General features: G+C 42.9%; 1 protein-coding gene across 1 annotated transcript in view; it reads right to left on the bottom strand.

Annotated features, from left to right (window-relative positions):
* LOC138287580 (sodium- and chloride-dependent GABA transporter 2-like) overlaps positions 1-16,184 on the bottom strand; it is a 769,612-nt gene that overhangs the window by 36,372 nt on the left and 717,056 nt on the right. Inside the window, exon 11 of the mRNA XM_069228139.1 lies at positions 13,203-13,340. Within this exon, the coding sequence (XP_069084240.1) occupies positions 13,203-13,340 (138 nt within the window). The remainder of the gene's footprint in view (positions 1-13,202; positions 13,341-16,184) is intronic.

Raw genomic sequence — 16,184 nt, 5'->3', positions numbered from 1 at the left:
GGGGCGGTATTTTTTGTTTCATTTTGTTTTTTGTCATCATATTCTTGGTGTGATTTTCAGTAAATTTTGGTGAGTTTGTAAGAGAAAACAAACTCATGACTGAGAGATTATAACTGTGTTAAAGTAAGTTATAAGATTACATTGCTGTGTGTATTGCTATTTCTTTTTCCAGGTCTCCTTCCCAGCAGTCCCCTTCCTAATTCCTTTCCCCTCACCTGGCCACTTTAATATTCTGTGCTAAGAAGGTTTCCAGAGTTGGAGGTGCCTGGAGGTGGCCCTAACTTGTCTTCTCGTACAGATCCTGAGGAATAGGAGCTTCACTCTGACAGAGATCTAAACCTACTTGGCACAAGGACTATGTTATGGGGAAAGTTACAAACTGCAGACTTAATTAATTCATGAAAGGAAGAATTTGATTAAATAAGGGAACCTTCTACTGTTATACATAAAGTGAATGTACGTATATGTATATAATATATTTCATTTTGTACACATATGATTTCCATAATGTAATTTGTTTCATTAAAAGCTTATAATTGTAATATTGATTTTTAACTGCTCTGTTCTAATCTGATGTTATAAAAGAGGGAGATGTGTTGTGGTTTGCAGTAGACCACTTGACTGGAATGCGGTGACAATCACTTTGAGGTCACAGCATTCCAGGCAGTGTAAAGTTTCTGGAGGAGGTTTGAATGTTGGTCAGTTACAATCGGTTCGCTGCCTGAGGAGGCTGGATAAACATGCTACAAACCTAATAAAGGTTTGTGAAGCCTTCTAAGTGAAAAGCATAGTCTTAACACACATTCACAGGTGGGACAAATAGCGCGGTTTGACCAATGAAAAGAAAGGAATTTAGAAAGGCACACAAAGGAACCAATGAAAATCAATGTGTGTGATGAATGCCCAAAGAATAGAAACAGTGCATGCACTGTCTATGCGAAACCTAAAAATGGCACGCATATATGTGTGGAAGAATTTAGAATAGCTAGCTCTCTCCTTCCAAAATCCAGACATGCGTCAGTCAGTGAAGACTGACAAGGAAGAAGAACAACCTAACAATATTTCCCCTCATGCTTCAGCATCTGGATGTAATGAAGTAGGCTTTATTGCATAACACCTTTAGAAAATGAAATAGCTGCACTAGAGAGAACAATCAAATACAAAATGAGTGTAGTTGAGTCCTTGATCATAGCACTTTAAATGCTAGGGGGCCAGATTTAAAAGAAACTGTTTTGAAACACAGGGCCGAGCCGTATTTACTCTTGTATATCCCCCTGCCGACGAGAAATTAAGCTGCCTGCTCCAATGCAGGCATCCTCGCACCATAGTGTAAGGGTGTCTGTGTTGAGGGGAGTGATTGTTTATGACAGGAAGGTATCTCTTCCTTCATATAAACAATATACAATGGCGATTTGGCACTTCTATGTGTGCTGCAGAATGCAGCACACATAGAAAAAGCAAAAAATGAGGAGGAGTAAAAGTTTTCCTCCTCGTTTTGCCATGCTAACGCCACCCCCTGGGGTAGTGTTAGTTTTTGGCGCTGCCACAGATTTATGATTTCTCGTAAATCTGGGGCAGCATCAAGAGCAATAGGTGTTGCAATGGAACACCCACAGCAACCCCCATTGCACGCCCTTCTGACGTAGAAAACTGTGTCGGATGGGCTCATATTTACAAGGAAGCGTAACGTTACAAAAGGTAGCGTTACACCTCCTTGTAAATACGGAGCAGGGAAAAGTGATACCAAAGCATCACTGAAAGTGACGTTCCGGTGGCACTGGGGCCTTTTAAATCTGGTCCTAGGTTTAGTATAAGGATGTTTTAAGGATAGGGAGGATACATCAGTTGATCACTGCACAGGTGGGAAAACAGTTTTGCAGACTGAAACAAAATGGCCCTGGATGTCAGGTTCATCTGCAGTCAATGTTGCACCAAATGCAAAGGCTGGATGAGTGCTACTTTTCATCTTGGCATCCCAAAAGCAGAAAGGATCTTGGTTGACATAGTATCAGCTTGTGCTTTCACCATTAAGGGCCATATGTACTAACAAATTTTTCCATAGACATAGAATGGGTAAAACCCTTTGCTACATCTGGCCCTAAGTGTTTACTCAATTGCTTGAAACATCCCAAACCGTTAATTGTTAATTTCTAGTGTGCAAGCTTTGCTCTTGGCCATGGACATTTCCTGACCAAAGTTGCTAAAATATAGATTGTCATTTCATTTTGCTTTTCTGGTGTAAATTAGGGGTGGGTAAAAAATTCCGCCCTGCCAGTGGAGTTCGCAGAGTTTTCCCCACTCAGTACTTTGTGCAGAGGGCAGAGTTCCAAAAATCTCTGAGAAGTGACGCAAGTGGAGTTTTTTCTCTCACTCGCCAACGTTAGATTGGCGAGGGGGAGAAATTGGTAAGTTGGCGAGAGCAAGCAAGATTTCTGAACGTAAATGGTAGGCTGCTGCCCATGTTAAGGAAGCTGCTCCTCAAATAGAAAATTTACTCGAGCAACAAAAAGAAGTAAGCACCCTATGGCGCTCCACGTCATGCTGTTTGTGCTGATTTTACAGCACAGGAGAAACTCCTGTTCTGAAAATCAGCCTGAACAGTGCAACTTACCCAAACTCCTCAGCTCATGGAACTCCGCGTAGCGCAGCAGAGTTTTTTTGGCACTTCGTGGAGTTCCATGTACTAGAACTCCCTGAACTCCACTCAGGTCTAGTGAAAGGGGACTCAGTAAACAAATGTTCACAGAGACAATAAAGTTGGCTTTTGTGTGGGGCAAGGCTTTTCTGAATTTCACACAGATGGGGGAGCAGCAGGCAGTAAGCATCTGGGAAGGCCTGATAAAGAGAGAGAAAGATGCATTAAAAAAAAAACACCTGTTTAAGACATTCATGAATATGACATGTTTTAAACAGTTATTACCTGCAGAATTATGAAGTTCCTGACTTTGACCAGAGGCCAGAGTAGTTATAATGTCCCATCTCTGCAATGGGATGTGCTGCCAACCATCAACAACACACCAAGTGTGGTGACCGGAATGTTGGATAGTTACAATGGGAGTAGAATTTGGGGATGGATTGGCTGGGCAAGGAGAATGTTGTGAGTGGCGGTTTCTGTGGGCCGGTTGCTGGGGGATGTCGAGTTTTTTTTTTTTTAAATTAAATTGAGCTGGAAACCAATTTGTCTTGGTGGCACGTTCTTTTCCTCACAATGGCGACAAGTGGGAGAGGAGGAAAGCCACTTTAAAGTCACAGAACTCTGTGTCTGCTTTGCGTTTGGATTCTGCCAGCAAACTTAATGAACAAAACCTGGAAGGAGAGGAAAGATCAGAGGAGCTGGTTTACCACAGTAGTGATCATACTTGTTCGAGGAGTATGTTTTGGAAGTGCACATACGATAGATTCATGCGTGGAGCTGTGCGCGAGCATTTATTGACACGTACAGTGAAGTGCATGGAGCCGTGCACGAGGCCTTATTGACACGTACGATGAAGTGAAGTGCATTCTGGGTAAAAACAAGCCCCAATACCTATGGACAAAACATAAGATTACGTCTTGGTGCCCATCTTTGTTGTTTGGGAGTATCCCTTTTTAGAGCTTTAATTGTATGGCAATCAATAAGGAAATTCACTCTGACTTTCCCTTCTATCCTGTGCGTTTGGTGATGCGCACACCTTTAATTACTGAAGGATCAGCAATCATCAGTTGGGTTGTACGGCAATCGGTATGACCATTTACTTTGACTCTGCATGTTGGGTGAAGCCCACACCCAAAACCCGGAAAATAATTATTTTAACGGCTGACATGCACTGGCCACACGCACATACTTGGGGCAGTGGAAATTGTGGCTACACGTGGAGTTTTACTGATTTACTTCTTATAAAGGGATAGATATGTCTAACATTCCACCATCACCTTTCTTTTCAGCTGTTTGCGGCATATGTGGAAGTATTAGAGGATGGGGAATGTACACCGGAAAGACATTTGCCCTTACTGAAGCACAGACTAGGTGCAATAGGTCTTTTTTTAAATCTGCTGAGGTTGAACAACGTTGATGAGGAAGATGTGTGTAAATGTGCTATCATACAGTTACAAAAAAGGTATGGAAGGCAAATAAAGTAGTCATGGAAAGATATAAGCTTTACTCAAGAGGGCAAAAAGAATATAAATCAATTGACCAGTATATGGCAGTTTTGAGGGGACTTGCTGTAACATGTGCTTTCAGAAACATGACATATGAGGGGACCAGCTATTGATGAGAACTAAATAAAATAAATCAAGAGAAACTATGGTCTTCCGGTGAATTATCTTTAAAAAATGTGATAGACGTAGCAATTGGCATTGAGATTACAGGCAGTGATGAATGAAAATAAAGACAATGGTACTGTATATATTGTAGGGAGTGAGAAGAGTGGTAAGGAAAAAAAGAATCTTGTGTTTTGGTAAAACTAGAGGCCTACTGTGTTTTCGATGAAGAGCTAATACACATTTAGCTAATTCTAAATTGTGCCCTGCCATTGGAAAGACATGCAATGTGTGTAAGAAGAGAGGACATTTGTCAAGTGTGGAAATAAAAGTAAATTGTATTGTGGAGTATCCTAATGAGTGCAGAGCGAGAACAGCAAATCGAAGAATGTCCAATTACCTAAGTGTACATTAAGCATAGATGGAATACAGGTCGGAGCTATGGTGGACTATAAAATTACTATTGTGGGGCTGTGCAAGCTTAAATTGGATTTTCCGGAAAAATATGTTTAGGAAATGCACTTATAGCAGAAAAAAGAGCTATGATTTTAGGTTGGTCACACATGACTGAACTCGGAGTGAGAGTTCACCCCAAAGCTGACCAACTCGTGTATGCAGTGGGTGAGGGTAATATCAAAAGTACAAACGATACATATTCTGTCTTAAGGGAGGAATTTCCAAATGTTTTTAGCAGCGAGTTAGGAACCTTGAAAACTTTTAAACATAACATAACCTTAAAGAGACTGCTATATCTGTGAGGCAAAAGTTAAGAAATGTTCAGTTGAATTACAGAAGGATACTAAAATAAATTGTGTGTGATTTATGTGAAAGGGACATTATAGAACCAATTGAAAGCTCTGATTTCCAATTGTAATTTCCTTGAAATCCAATGGGATCTAAGACTGTCTGTGGACTTACGTTCTTTAAACGATACTATTTGGGTGGATGCCTTCCCGTTACAAAATTTGCAAAAATTAATGTCGTCCATTGGTGATGCTAAAATTGTATTGACAATTGATTTAGCTAGCGCTTATCATCAAATTCCGTTGGATACGACCTTTAAGCACTGCACAGCCTTCATGACACCTGAAGGATTGTTCCAGTACAGAAGGATGCAATTTGGTTTAGCCAGTGCATCTGCTGTGTTCCAAAGGGAATTATCTAGAGTATTATCAAATATAAGTGGTGCAAAAGTTTTTCAGGATGACATGTTGTTATTTGGGAAGGATAAAAAGGAACATGATTGCATATTGAGGGAAGTTCTACAAGCACATATTGACAATGGATTAACTGTGAAAGAAAAAAAATGCAAATTTGGGAAACAACATGTGGAATACTTGGGTCACGTAATTTCAGAGGATGGCATTTGTCCAAAAATTAGCCATGTGAAAGCCATATGTGACGCTCCAGAACCCAAGAGCAGGGAACAGTTGGTATCCTTCTTAGGGTTGACAGAATTGTACGCAAATTTTGTAGAACATTACGCATCCAAGGTTGAGAATCTTAGAGCGCTATTAAGGAAAAATGCAACTGTTAGAAATGGGGTCTTTGGTTGGCAGTCAGGTTACCCCCTGTCCAAGCAAGAACCCTCACTCTAGTCAGGGTCAAAGAGAATCACCCTCAACTAACCCCTGCTTACCCCCTTGGTAGCTTGGCACGAGCAGTAGGCTTAACTTCATAGTGCTAGGTGTAAAGTATTTGTACCAACACGCACAGTAACTTAATGAAATCACTACAAAATGACACAACACAGGTTTAGAAAAAAAGGAAATATTTATCTAAACAAAACAAGACCAAAATGACAAAAATCCACAATACACAAGTCAAGTTATCAATTAAAAAGCAAAAAGAGTCTTCATGTAGTTTTAAACACACACTAACACTGTTAGAGTGAGAATGTCCCTTGGGGGCGTCAAAAATAACCCCTGACAAGCGAGTGTGCATCAAAAAGGGCTTGTGATGCATCGATTTCACTCACGAGCGAGACTTTGCATTGTTTCTCCTTTTGTTGGGTCGGGCGCATTGTTTCTTCTCTCCGCAGGAGACCGATGCATCGATCCGGTTAGCACTCTTAGGTCTGGGCAACCCTTGCGTTGTTTTTACATGCCCGGCGGTGTTTGCATCAGAAATTCAGCTGCACGATGATCCGAAAACCACCCAGCGTGGGTTGCGATCTCACCAGCCTCTGTCAGCGATGCTGCGCATCGTTTCCCCAACTTTGTGCGTTGATCTTCTGGTCGCATTGCAGGCGAGTGGCGCGTCAATTTTTCAGCCGCAGATCATAGTCACATCGATCTTTTCCTCGCACGGCATTCTGTGCGTGGATTTCTTACTCTTAGGCTGCCAGCTCCTCCTTTCAGGGTCCCAGGAACTGGATGGGCATCACTTGGCAGAGTAGGAGTCTCTCCAGAGACTCCAGGTGCTGGCAGAGAGAAGTCTTTGCTGTCCCTGAGACTTCAAACAACAGGAGGCAAGCCCTAAATCAAGCCCTTGGAGATCTTCACAAGAGGGAAGGCACACGAAGTCCAGCCTTTGCCCTCTAACTCTGGCAGAAGCAGCAAATTCAGGATAGCTCCACAAACTACAGTCACAGACAGGGTAGCTCTTCTTCCTCAGCTCTTCAGCTCTTCTCCAGGCAGAGGTTCCTCTTTGTTTCCAGGAGTGTTCTAAAGTCTGTGGTTTTCGGTACCAAATTTCTCCTTTGAAGTAGGCCTACTTCAAAGCAAGGTCTCTCTTGAATGTGAAATCCTGCCTTGGCCAGGCCCCAGACACTCACCAGGGGTTTGGATACTGCATTCTGTGAGGGCAGGCACAGCCCTTTCAGGTGTGAGTGACCACTCCTCCCCCTCCTAGCACAGATGGCTCATCAGGATATGCAGACTACACCCCAGCTCCCTTTGTGTCACTGTCTAGTGTGAGGTTCAACCAGCCCAACTGTCAAACTGACCCAGACAGGGAATCCACAAACAGGCAGAGTCACAGAAATGGTATAAGCAAGAAAATGCTCACCTTCTAAAAGTGGCATTTTCAAACACACATTCTTAAAATCAACTTTACTAAAAGATGTATTTTTAAATTGTGAGCTCAGAGACTCCAAACTCCACATGTCCAACCACTCCCAAAAGGAATCCACACTTTAATCAGATTTAAAGGTAGCCCCCATGCTAACCTATGAGAGGGACATGTCTTGCAACAGTGAAAAACAAATTTAGCAATATTTTACTGTCAGGACATATAAAACACATTACTATATGTCCTACCTTACCCATACACTGCACCATGCCCTTGGGGCTACCTAGGACCTACCTTAGGGGTGCCTTACATATAAAAAAGGGAAGGTTTAGGCCTGGCAAGTAGGTACACTTGCCAAGTCGAATTTACAGTTGAAACTGCACCCACAGACACTGCAGTGGTAGGTCTGAGACATGATTACAGAGCTACTAATGTGGGTGGCACAACCAGTGCTGCAGGCCCACTAGTAGCATTTGATTTACAGGCCCTGGCACCTCTAGTGCACTTTACTGGGGACTTACTAGTAAATCAAATATGCCAATCATGGATGAGCCAATGACATACACATTTCGTAAAGGAGCACTTGCACTTTAGCACTGGTTAGCAGTGGTAAAGTGCCCAGAGTAACACAAACAGCAAAATCAGAGTCCAGCACACATCAACAACCTGGGAAACAGAGGCAAAAAGTTAAGGGAGACTATGCCAAGGATGAAAAGTCTAACAGCAATGTTTTGCTGGGGACAGAGACATACTGAAGAATTTGCAGAACTTAAAAAATTGTAAATGCATCATACCTAAGATAATTTGATGAAGATGCAAATTGTACCATGTCTGTGGATGCTAGTGGTTATGGAATTGGTGCTGTCTTATCCCAAAAAAGGAATGAGAATGAGTGGGTGGTTGTATATGCGTCTCGTACTCTAACACAAGCAGAGAGGAGCTACTCTGTTATTGAAAGGGAATTACTAGCTGCGACTTGGGCTGTGCAACATTTTAGGATGTATGTGTGGGGTCGCAAAGTTAAGATATGTACGGACCACAAACCCTTGGTAAATATCTTGATTCCTGGAGGTGAGGGAAATCTTACCACCCTGTTAGCGAGACTAGCCTCAAAACTGCAAATGTACCATTATGAGATTATGCACTTGCCAGGGAAAGATAATCGGGTGGCGGATGGATTATCACAGTTGCCTTTGATTTATGAGAATTGTGAGGAAGTGGATGATAATTAGTGTGATGTGGCATTTACATATGACTGTGTGGTATTTATTGCAGACCATGGGATAGAATTAGAGTTTTCCGAGGATACGTGGCTCAAGGAAATGCTAAAAGATGGAATTTTAGCAAAGGTAAAGGAATTCCTTATGAAGGGGCGGCCATCTAAGTGGCAACTTCAAGGGGAATGTAGTACATTTTGTCAAATCAAGGATGCAATAACATCGTCTTGAGGGGCGATAAAATAGTACCTCCTTACGGCATATGTGAACTTATGGTCAGGTTAGGACATGAAGGGCATGGTGGTATAGCAAGTACCAGAAGGAAAATTAAGGAAAGTTTTTGGTGGCCAGGGGTGGACAGTATGGTGGACCGTTGGGTGAGGAAATGCAAAGCATGCAAGGCAAGTCACAAGTCTGTCAAGCCAATGGTAGTACCTCTGCAGATGGTCGAATTCCCTGAAGGACCTTGGCGGAAGGTAGCAATTGATTTTATGGGGCCTTTTGCCACCTTGCATCCATAGATGCATATGCCATTGTCCTTATTGATTATTATAATAATAATGTGACCACGGATGTGGTCATCGACTTTTTAGAGGATGTGTTTTCCAGGGAACAGATTCCTGAGACTCTAGTAACAGATAATATTGTGCAGCTCACATCTAGTAAAATGAAATTGTTATTGAAAAATTATGGTGTGAATCACCTAAAGGTGTCATTATATCATCCAGAGGGCAATGGTCAAGTCGAAAGGTTCAATAGGGTATTTAAGGAAGCTATACAGTTGGCTCTGAAATCTAACTTGGCATGGAAGAAGGATCTTCAGAGTATGTTACTATCTTATAGAATTACGCCCAATTTGATGACAGGGAAAACCCCATTTGAGTTTTTTAGGGGAAGGAAACCATCTTCCAAGTTAGTTCCATGGTGGTTAAAGAATTTAAAAAAAAGAGCAGGGATTGACCAACAGTGATGATCTAATTAGGGAACGTGTGCTAAAACACCAAGGTCATGTGCTGAGTAGAGTCAATGGAAGGAGAACCATGCCTAAACTCATTGCAGGGCAGTACATATGTGTGAGGAACCCCGGGTTCATAGAAAAAGAGGCAGCCTTTTGGTCAAGTCCTATTAAAATAGTGAAGGTATTGGATGAAGCTGTCAAGCTTGAGGATGGTAAGATATGTAATCTGCAGCATGTGAGTCTGTGTGAAGGAGTCAACATGCATGAAAACGACGATGAAATCGAGGGGTATTTGCTGGGAAGTGAATCTGAGTTGCAACCAATTGTGGATCCTGATATTCATTTTGATGTATGTGCTGACTCTGGTCATAATGCAAACAAGTGTGTTTTGACCACCGATGGCATACCTTTTCGACAAAGCCAAAGGGAAAAGAGATTACCTGGGCATTTCTAAGAATTTGTCATGCAACGTTAAGCAATGGTAATCTAATGTTAATATTATTAATCTCGCTAGATGAAGAAAAGTAGCTCCTGCAAAGTGCAAATTGGCATATCGCTATGTAAGGTAACATTAGTAATTTTGTGTTAGAGTTTTTTTTATATTTTTTGTGTTGGGGGAAGATGTGTGGTGATCAGAATGTTGGATAGCTACAATGGGAGTAGAATGTGGGGATGGAATGGTCGGGCAAGGAGAATGTTGTGGGCGGCAGTTGCTGCAGGGCCGTTGCTGGAGGATATCGAGTTGGCGCCGCTCCCTTATGCCAAACATTGCTTTTTTTTTTTAAATTGAGTTGCAAACAAATTCGTCTTGGTGGCACATTCTTTTGTCCACACCAAGCTTCAGCCATTAGTGTGTTTCTACTCTGATCTTATTTCAGCAGTAGTAGGGGAACTGGATGGAATCCACTAGGCTACATCACCTCCTTTCTGAACTGGCAGACTTTCCACATGAGACTTCCGCCTGCGAGAAAAGGAGGAGTGCAGTACTGCAAAGAGAAGATATAAGCAGATGCTTCTGTCAAAAAAAAAAAAAAAACTTTTTGAGCTATGCCATTAGGAACATTAGCAAACTATATTTAGCAAATTGCATGAACTTGCGAGCTGTAGAGCTTTGTAACTTCATGCAACAATAGTAAAAACATAACTTAGCTATAATGACAATGGAAAAAGGTTTGTCAAACAGTTGCTGTCCACAGTTTGCTCAGCCATGAATTAGTGACTAAATACTTCCTGCTCATCACAGCTTATCTTCACCGTACATCAACTGACAAGCATCTGGGAATGCAGCAGTACTGCAATAGCACCTGTCTACCTGCTATAAAGCCACATATTACACTTCCCTGTGGGGCCGAGATGTAAATGGCAAGAGATCTGTATTGCTCATGATTGTCAAATATCGGTAGCCAGACCTAGCACTACTACACCTGGTTTCCCCTTTGAGATCCCTGGCAGTAAACAGTCTCTCCTCCCCTTTCACTCACCCTAACCTACAGCAATCAGAAGACTGGTGAAGAGATAAAAGGGCACCGAGGGCCAACATTGTGATGTCATAAGGGCCAGGGGAAGAGTAATGTCACTTCCGCTCATTTAACGTTTTAATGAAGTGACATCTATGATGCCGGTTCCTCACTGATCTAAAGACTGCAGAACGAGATAGCTATGGAGAAGGGCATTTTAAGATAAAAGAAGTCGGAACAATACAAGGAATCATTTGCATTCCAGGAAGCCACAAAGCCCTTCTTACAGATGGGAAGTCTTCTTTAAGTGTTGATTTCTTGCTTAATTCCGTTCAGATGATAGGAACGAAATCAGCATGACTCCCTTGCTATTGGAAAAGTATCAGCCTGTACAGCATATAACATGTAGCATATAAAGCACCTAAAAGTTCATATGGAATCACTTCTTTTACATCCTCTCCCCCCATTTACTTCTGAGTGGAATTCAAAAGTGAGCCCTAAGACACCGTAATAGGAATCAGAATATATTTTGCTTCCATATGCAGTTACTTTCTCACATGATCTGTTATCCTGTACGTTATCTGATGTTATACGACTAGGCTGAAATAAAGAAAAAAATTCTTAATGTAGGCTCTACTTGGACAGTTACGCATTATAATATCTGTACATTGTTGCAGGAAGATGGGCTGTTGCTATACAATTAATCACCTACTTTGATTCATTATAGAGATGCTATGCAATAATCCTCTCCCGCATCACTCCTGAGCACACAAGGTTTACCCTGAGTCCTGTGTGCTGGAGCATATACCCCCCCTCACCACATAGTGTAGGTCAGCATGCACTCAGCTGCACTAAATTTTGGAGTCCGCATTTACTAATATATGGGGTTGGATTGCATAATATTTTTGTGCAGCCCCAGCACAAAATCCAATTGGAGATTTACTAAGCCACACAAAGTCGATTAGCGTTGCTTTGCGTGGCTTAGTAAATGCAAAGTAACCGCTACAGGGAGGCGTTCCATGGGTGGTGCGTGGGCATTCCCGTGCATCCACCCATAGCTTTTCCGCTAACTCATAATTACTAAGGTTAGGAAACATGGGTTTGCGCTACAATGGTGCACCTGCCCTTCTCCTTGTTTTTATCTCTCAAAAAAATAGCCTCAAAAGGGTGTTTTTTGAGCAGGAAGTTGTCCCTGCACATAAACTATCCTTAGCATAATGCAGACTCACTTAGGACATGTTGCAAGGGTGCCTGCATTGGCGCTAGGCAGCCACAAGTCCGCCAGCGCTAGGGGAGAGCTGAACTTTGCCATATCATTGTAAATATGGCACAGTTCTGCTCTCTCCCTTTCACCCAGAACAGCAAAGCAACTTCCCTTGCCGCGCTGCGTTTCGTGAAAGGTTTGTAAATCAAATCCGGCCCTAGATCTTTAAAATAGATTCACTGCATTTATGTGAGTTCAATAGAACGAGCCATTTAAGGACCCACTTCATATTGTAAGGAGCAGGATGATAATGAAGGCCGAGCTGATAATGCATTTCTTTACATGTGTGCACTGTGAATTAAGACATTTGTACAAAAAGATGCACAGATTTTGCAAGGGTAAATTTACTTGGTCCTCCTTCAAAATATGTTTAAAATCTCATTTAAATATCAGCAATCAGCCTAGGAAAACAGAACAACCGACCAGTTTAAAAAGCATTTGCAAAACAGTAATCTGAAATGACAGAGAAGAGGTTTTCTGTCTGAAGATGACATTTACTTAGTGGATGGCATTAGCGTCCATAGCATTGCCCGTGTGGTCGATACTGATATCTGTAACTTAGTGAAACTGTAAACGGTCTAATATTTTGTTTGCTGGACAAACACCAAGCATTAAGGCCATATTTAATGCCACTCCTTAAAAGTAGTTTGTGTATGCAATCACGGCGTTACTTAAGTGTAGACATCACCAATGACAGCAGCTCGCAGAATGTAGCAGTGTGGTGGAATGTTCTGCCTTTAAGGCGGTAGGCGGATTTATAAAATTGCATATGTCAAGGTGAAAAATGTAAATGCCGTGGTTTCGAGGATGTTCCCTCATTTACATGAGGCAACATCCCCATTGCAAATGAAGGAACACCCTGTCAGATTTTTGCTACATTTGAGCCGGAGCAATCTGTAGTCTGGAAGTTGCAGGGCAAGCCACTACAGCTCCTTCTGTAATGGTAAAGTTCCCTGGGGCTACAGAAAGCCTGAACACATGTCAGTTGCGACCTGGGGTACTTTGTGTAATAGGATCCTAGATCCTCCCTCCACACCCCTCCACCATCTTACCTCAGTGAGCATGAGAAGGCCAATTAGGTATGAGAGGATGGCGATAACCAGAAGAAGGAGTTCCCTGCCATTCTTCTTCCGAAAGATATTGGGGCACATGTCGACCACTGCAGTCACCACGCCCTCCACACCGACAAACTGAGAAGAGATAAGTACAGTTCAGTTGTTAAAACATGCCTTCAATGCTCAGTGCTGTCATGAACATATAGTTCACAAGTGTCTAATCAAGCTTGCGAGCCCTTCATTTTGGGACTCTACGGAGCCCAGTGCTTATTGTGTAAAAACACAAAGAATGTTCAGTGTCTCAATGTTTACCAGGGCAGCCCAGCACTAGTGAAGCCAAGGTTGTGGAATGAATGCCTGTTCTTGATTCCACCACACGCCTCCTTCTTTCACAAATTTACATTATGTGGCTATTCATCTCACTCTTTCAGGTTCTTCGTCATCCATGTTTTTTCCATTTCTCTGTATTTTCCTATCTTTCTCTCCTTTCTTTTTCTGACTTTCTTAACTCACCATTGCTTTCATTAGGTCTGGTTCTGGTTCCCACAAATCAATGATGGTGCCCACCATTGAAAGTCAGGAGCACAAATTAATCACTGGGGCATTCCCACGCATTCAATCCCCACTTAACAATGACATCGTCGTCTGGATTTCATTCTTACATCAGCTGCTTATTTCTGCTTAAACTTCTGCGAAATTACTTGTTGCTTTTAATTCCCAAGAGCGGCATGTGACAGGGTTGCCCTGCATAATTCTAAGGACAGCAGCCTAGTATTCCCTTAAAATACCCAGCGCATCACAACATTAGCACGGCAAACCCCACAGCCACACTCCCACAATTCAACAAAGAGATGAGCAGGCCCTCAAAAAGCTCTTCATATTTCAACAGTGTTGCCCAATGCAACGCTAAACATCTCTAAGCACAGTCAACATGAAGCACCATAATTAAGAAAACAGTCATAGACGATTCATAGGACAAGGCTGCATGCATTCAAAAAGACACAACGCCGGGTCGTGGGTGTAACTCACAAAAAACTTCAGGGATGTTAGAAGTGGGGTCTTTGGTTGGCAGTCAGGTTACCCCCTGTCCAAGCAAGGACCCTCACTCTAGTCAGGGTAAGTCACACACAATCCAAATTATCCTGTGCCCACCCTCTGGTAGCTTGGCACAGAGCAGTCAGGCTTATCTTAGAAGGCAATGTGTAAAGTATGTGTGCAATAAATCATGCAATAACACAGTGAAAAAACCACCAAAATACACTACACATGTTTTGAAAAATATAGAATATTTATCTGAGTAGATTAAGGCCAAAACGCTCAAGATTTGATAAATACAAGTTAAAATATCACTTTAGTAATGATAAGAATGAGTTTTAAGTTCTTAAAAGCAACAATTGTCTCTTGCAAGCACAAAGTAGCTGGTTTGCGTCAAAATTATACGCACAAAGACCGCAGAGGAGGAGATGTGTTGAAAAAGGTAGGTGTGTGTCGGATTTCCGGGCGCACACAGACGATGCGTCAATTCTTTTCCACGCAGCAAGGGCTTTGCGACAAATTGTGGCACGCAGGCTTGAATGCTCTTTGCGATCCGGGGTCTTTTGATGCCCAGAAACGATGTGTGGAAATCCTGGGCATGCAGGACAAAGTATAAGGTGCTGCGTCGATCTGGTGGGTGATGCGTTGGAGTTTCTGTCTCACGGCAAGTGCTGCATCGGTTCCTCTCGCAGGAAGTCGGGCTGCATCATTCTGGCTCGGAGATGCGTCGATCCAGTGGGCTGTGTGTTGAAGTTCCGGTCGCAATGCTGGTGCTGCATGGATCTCCACTCGGGAGGCGGGCTGCATAGTTCCAGTTCAGAGATGTAGGGATTCTTTCCCCGCTAAGCAGGCTGTGCATCATTTCCGGAAGGCTGTGCGTCGATTTTTCGCTGCACAAGGAGTTCTTTGCAGAGATTAAGGGCCAGATGTAGGTAGCCTTTTGCACCTTGCAAACGGCAAAAAACATCATTTGAAAGGCGCAAAAAGCCTCACGCGATGCAGAAACACATTTTGCGAGTCGGTACCGACTTGCAAAATGTGTTTCCGACTCGCAAATAGGAAGGGGTGTGCCTTTCCTATTTGCGACCGCATTGCGATGTAGAGTTGATTTGTGACCGTGAAAGCGGTCGCAAATCAACTCGCAGTTACCATCCACTTGAAGTGGATGGTAACTCATTCACAAACGGGAAGGGGTTCCCATGGGACCCCTTCCCCTTTGTGAATGCATAAAAAAATATTTTTTCAGAGCAGGCAGTGGTCCTATGGACCACTGCCTTCTCTGAAAAATACCGACACTAAATGGTTTCAGTAATTTTTCTTTTTGCAGCCCGTTTTCCTTAAAGGAAAAAAATGCTTTATTCAAAAGCAGTCACGGACATGGTGGTCTGCTGTCTCCAGCAGGCCACCATCCCCGTGAGTGCCTAGACTCGCTATGGGGTCGCAAACTGCGACCAACCTCATAAATATTCATGAGGTGGGTCTTTGCGACCCCATAGCGAGTCGCAGAAGGTGTCTGAGACACCTTTCTGCATACCAGTTTGCGAGTTGCAATTTGCGAGTCGGAAGGACTCGCAATTTTCAAGTCGCAAATTCTTTTATACTTACATCTGGCCCTAAGTCTTTGGGCGCTGAGACTTCAGGAAACAAGAGGCAAGCTTAATCCAAGCCCTTGGAGAGCACTTCTCAGCAGAGGTCAGCAAGGCAGCAGGGCAACCGTAAGGCAGCAGTCCTGTACAGCAAAGCAGTCCAGGTGAGTCCTCTGGGCAGCCAGGCAGCTTCTCTTGGCAGGTTGCAGTTTCCGGTCCAGAATGTTTTCCCAAGAAGTGTCTGAGTTGGTAGGGTCAGGGACCCAGTTTATATACCCAAAAGTGCCTTTGAAGTGGGGGAAACTTCAAAGAGTGGTCTTGAAGTGCACACGATCCCCTTTCAGTACAACCCTGTCTG

This window comes from Pleurodeles waltl, chromosome 4_1 (assembly GCF_031143425.1).
Source record: "Pleurodeles waltl isolate 20211129_DDA chromosome 4_1, aPleWal1.hap1.20221129, whole genome shotgun sequence".
NCBI classification, from domain to species: Eukaryota; Metazoa; Chordata; class Amphibia; order Caudata; family Salamandridae; genus Pleurodeles; species Pleurodeles waltl.
The sequence above is the reverse complement of the archived record's forward strand: the minus strand, read 5'-3'. Positions and strand labels throughout refer to the sequence as shown.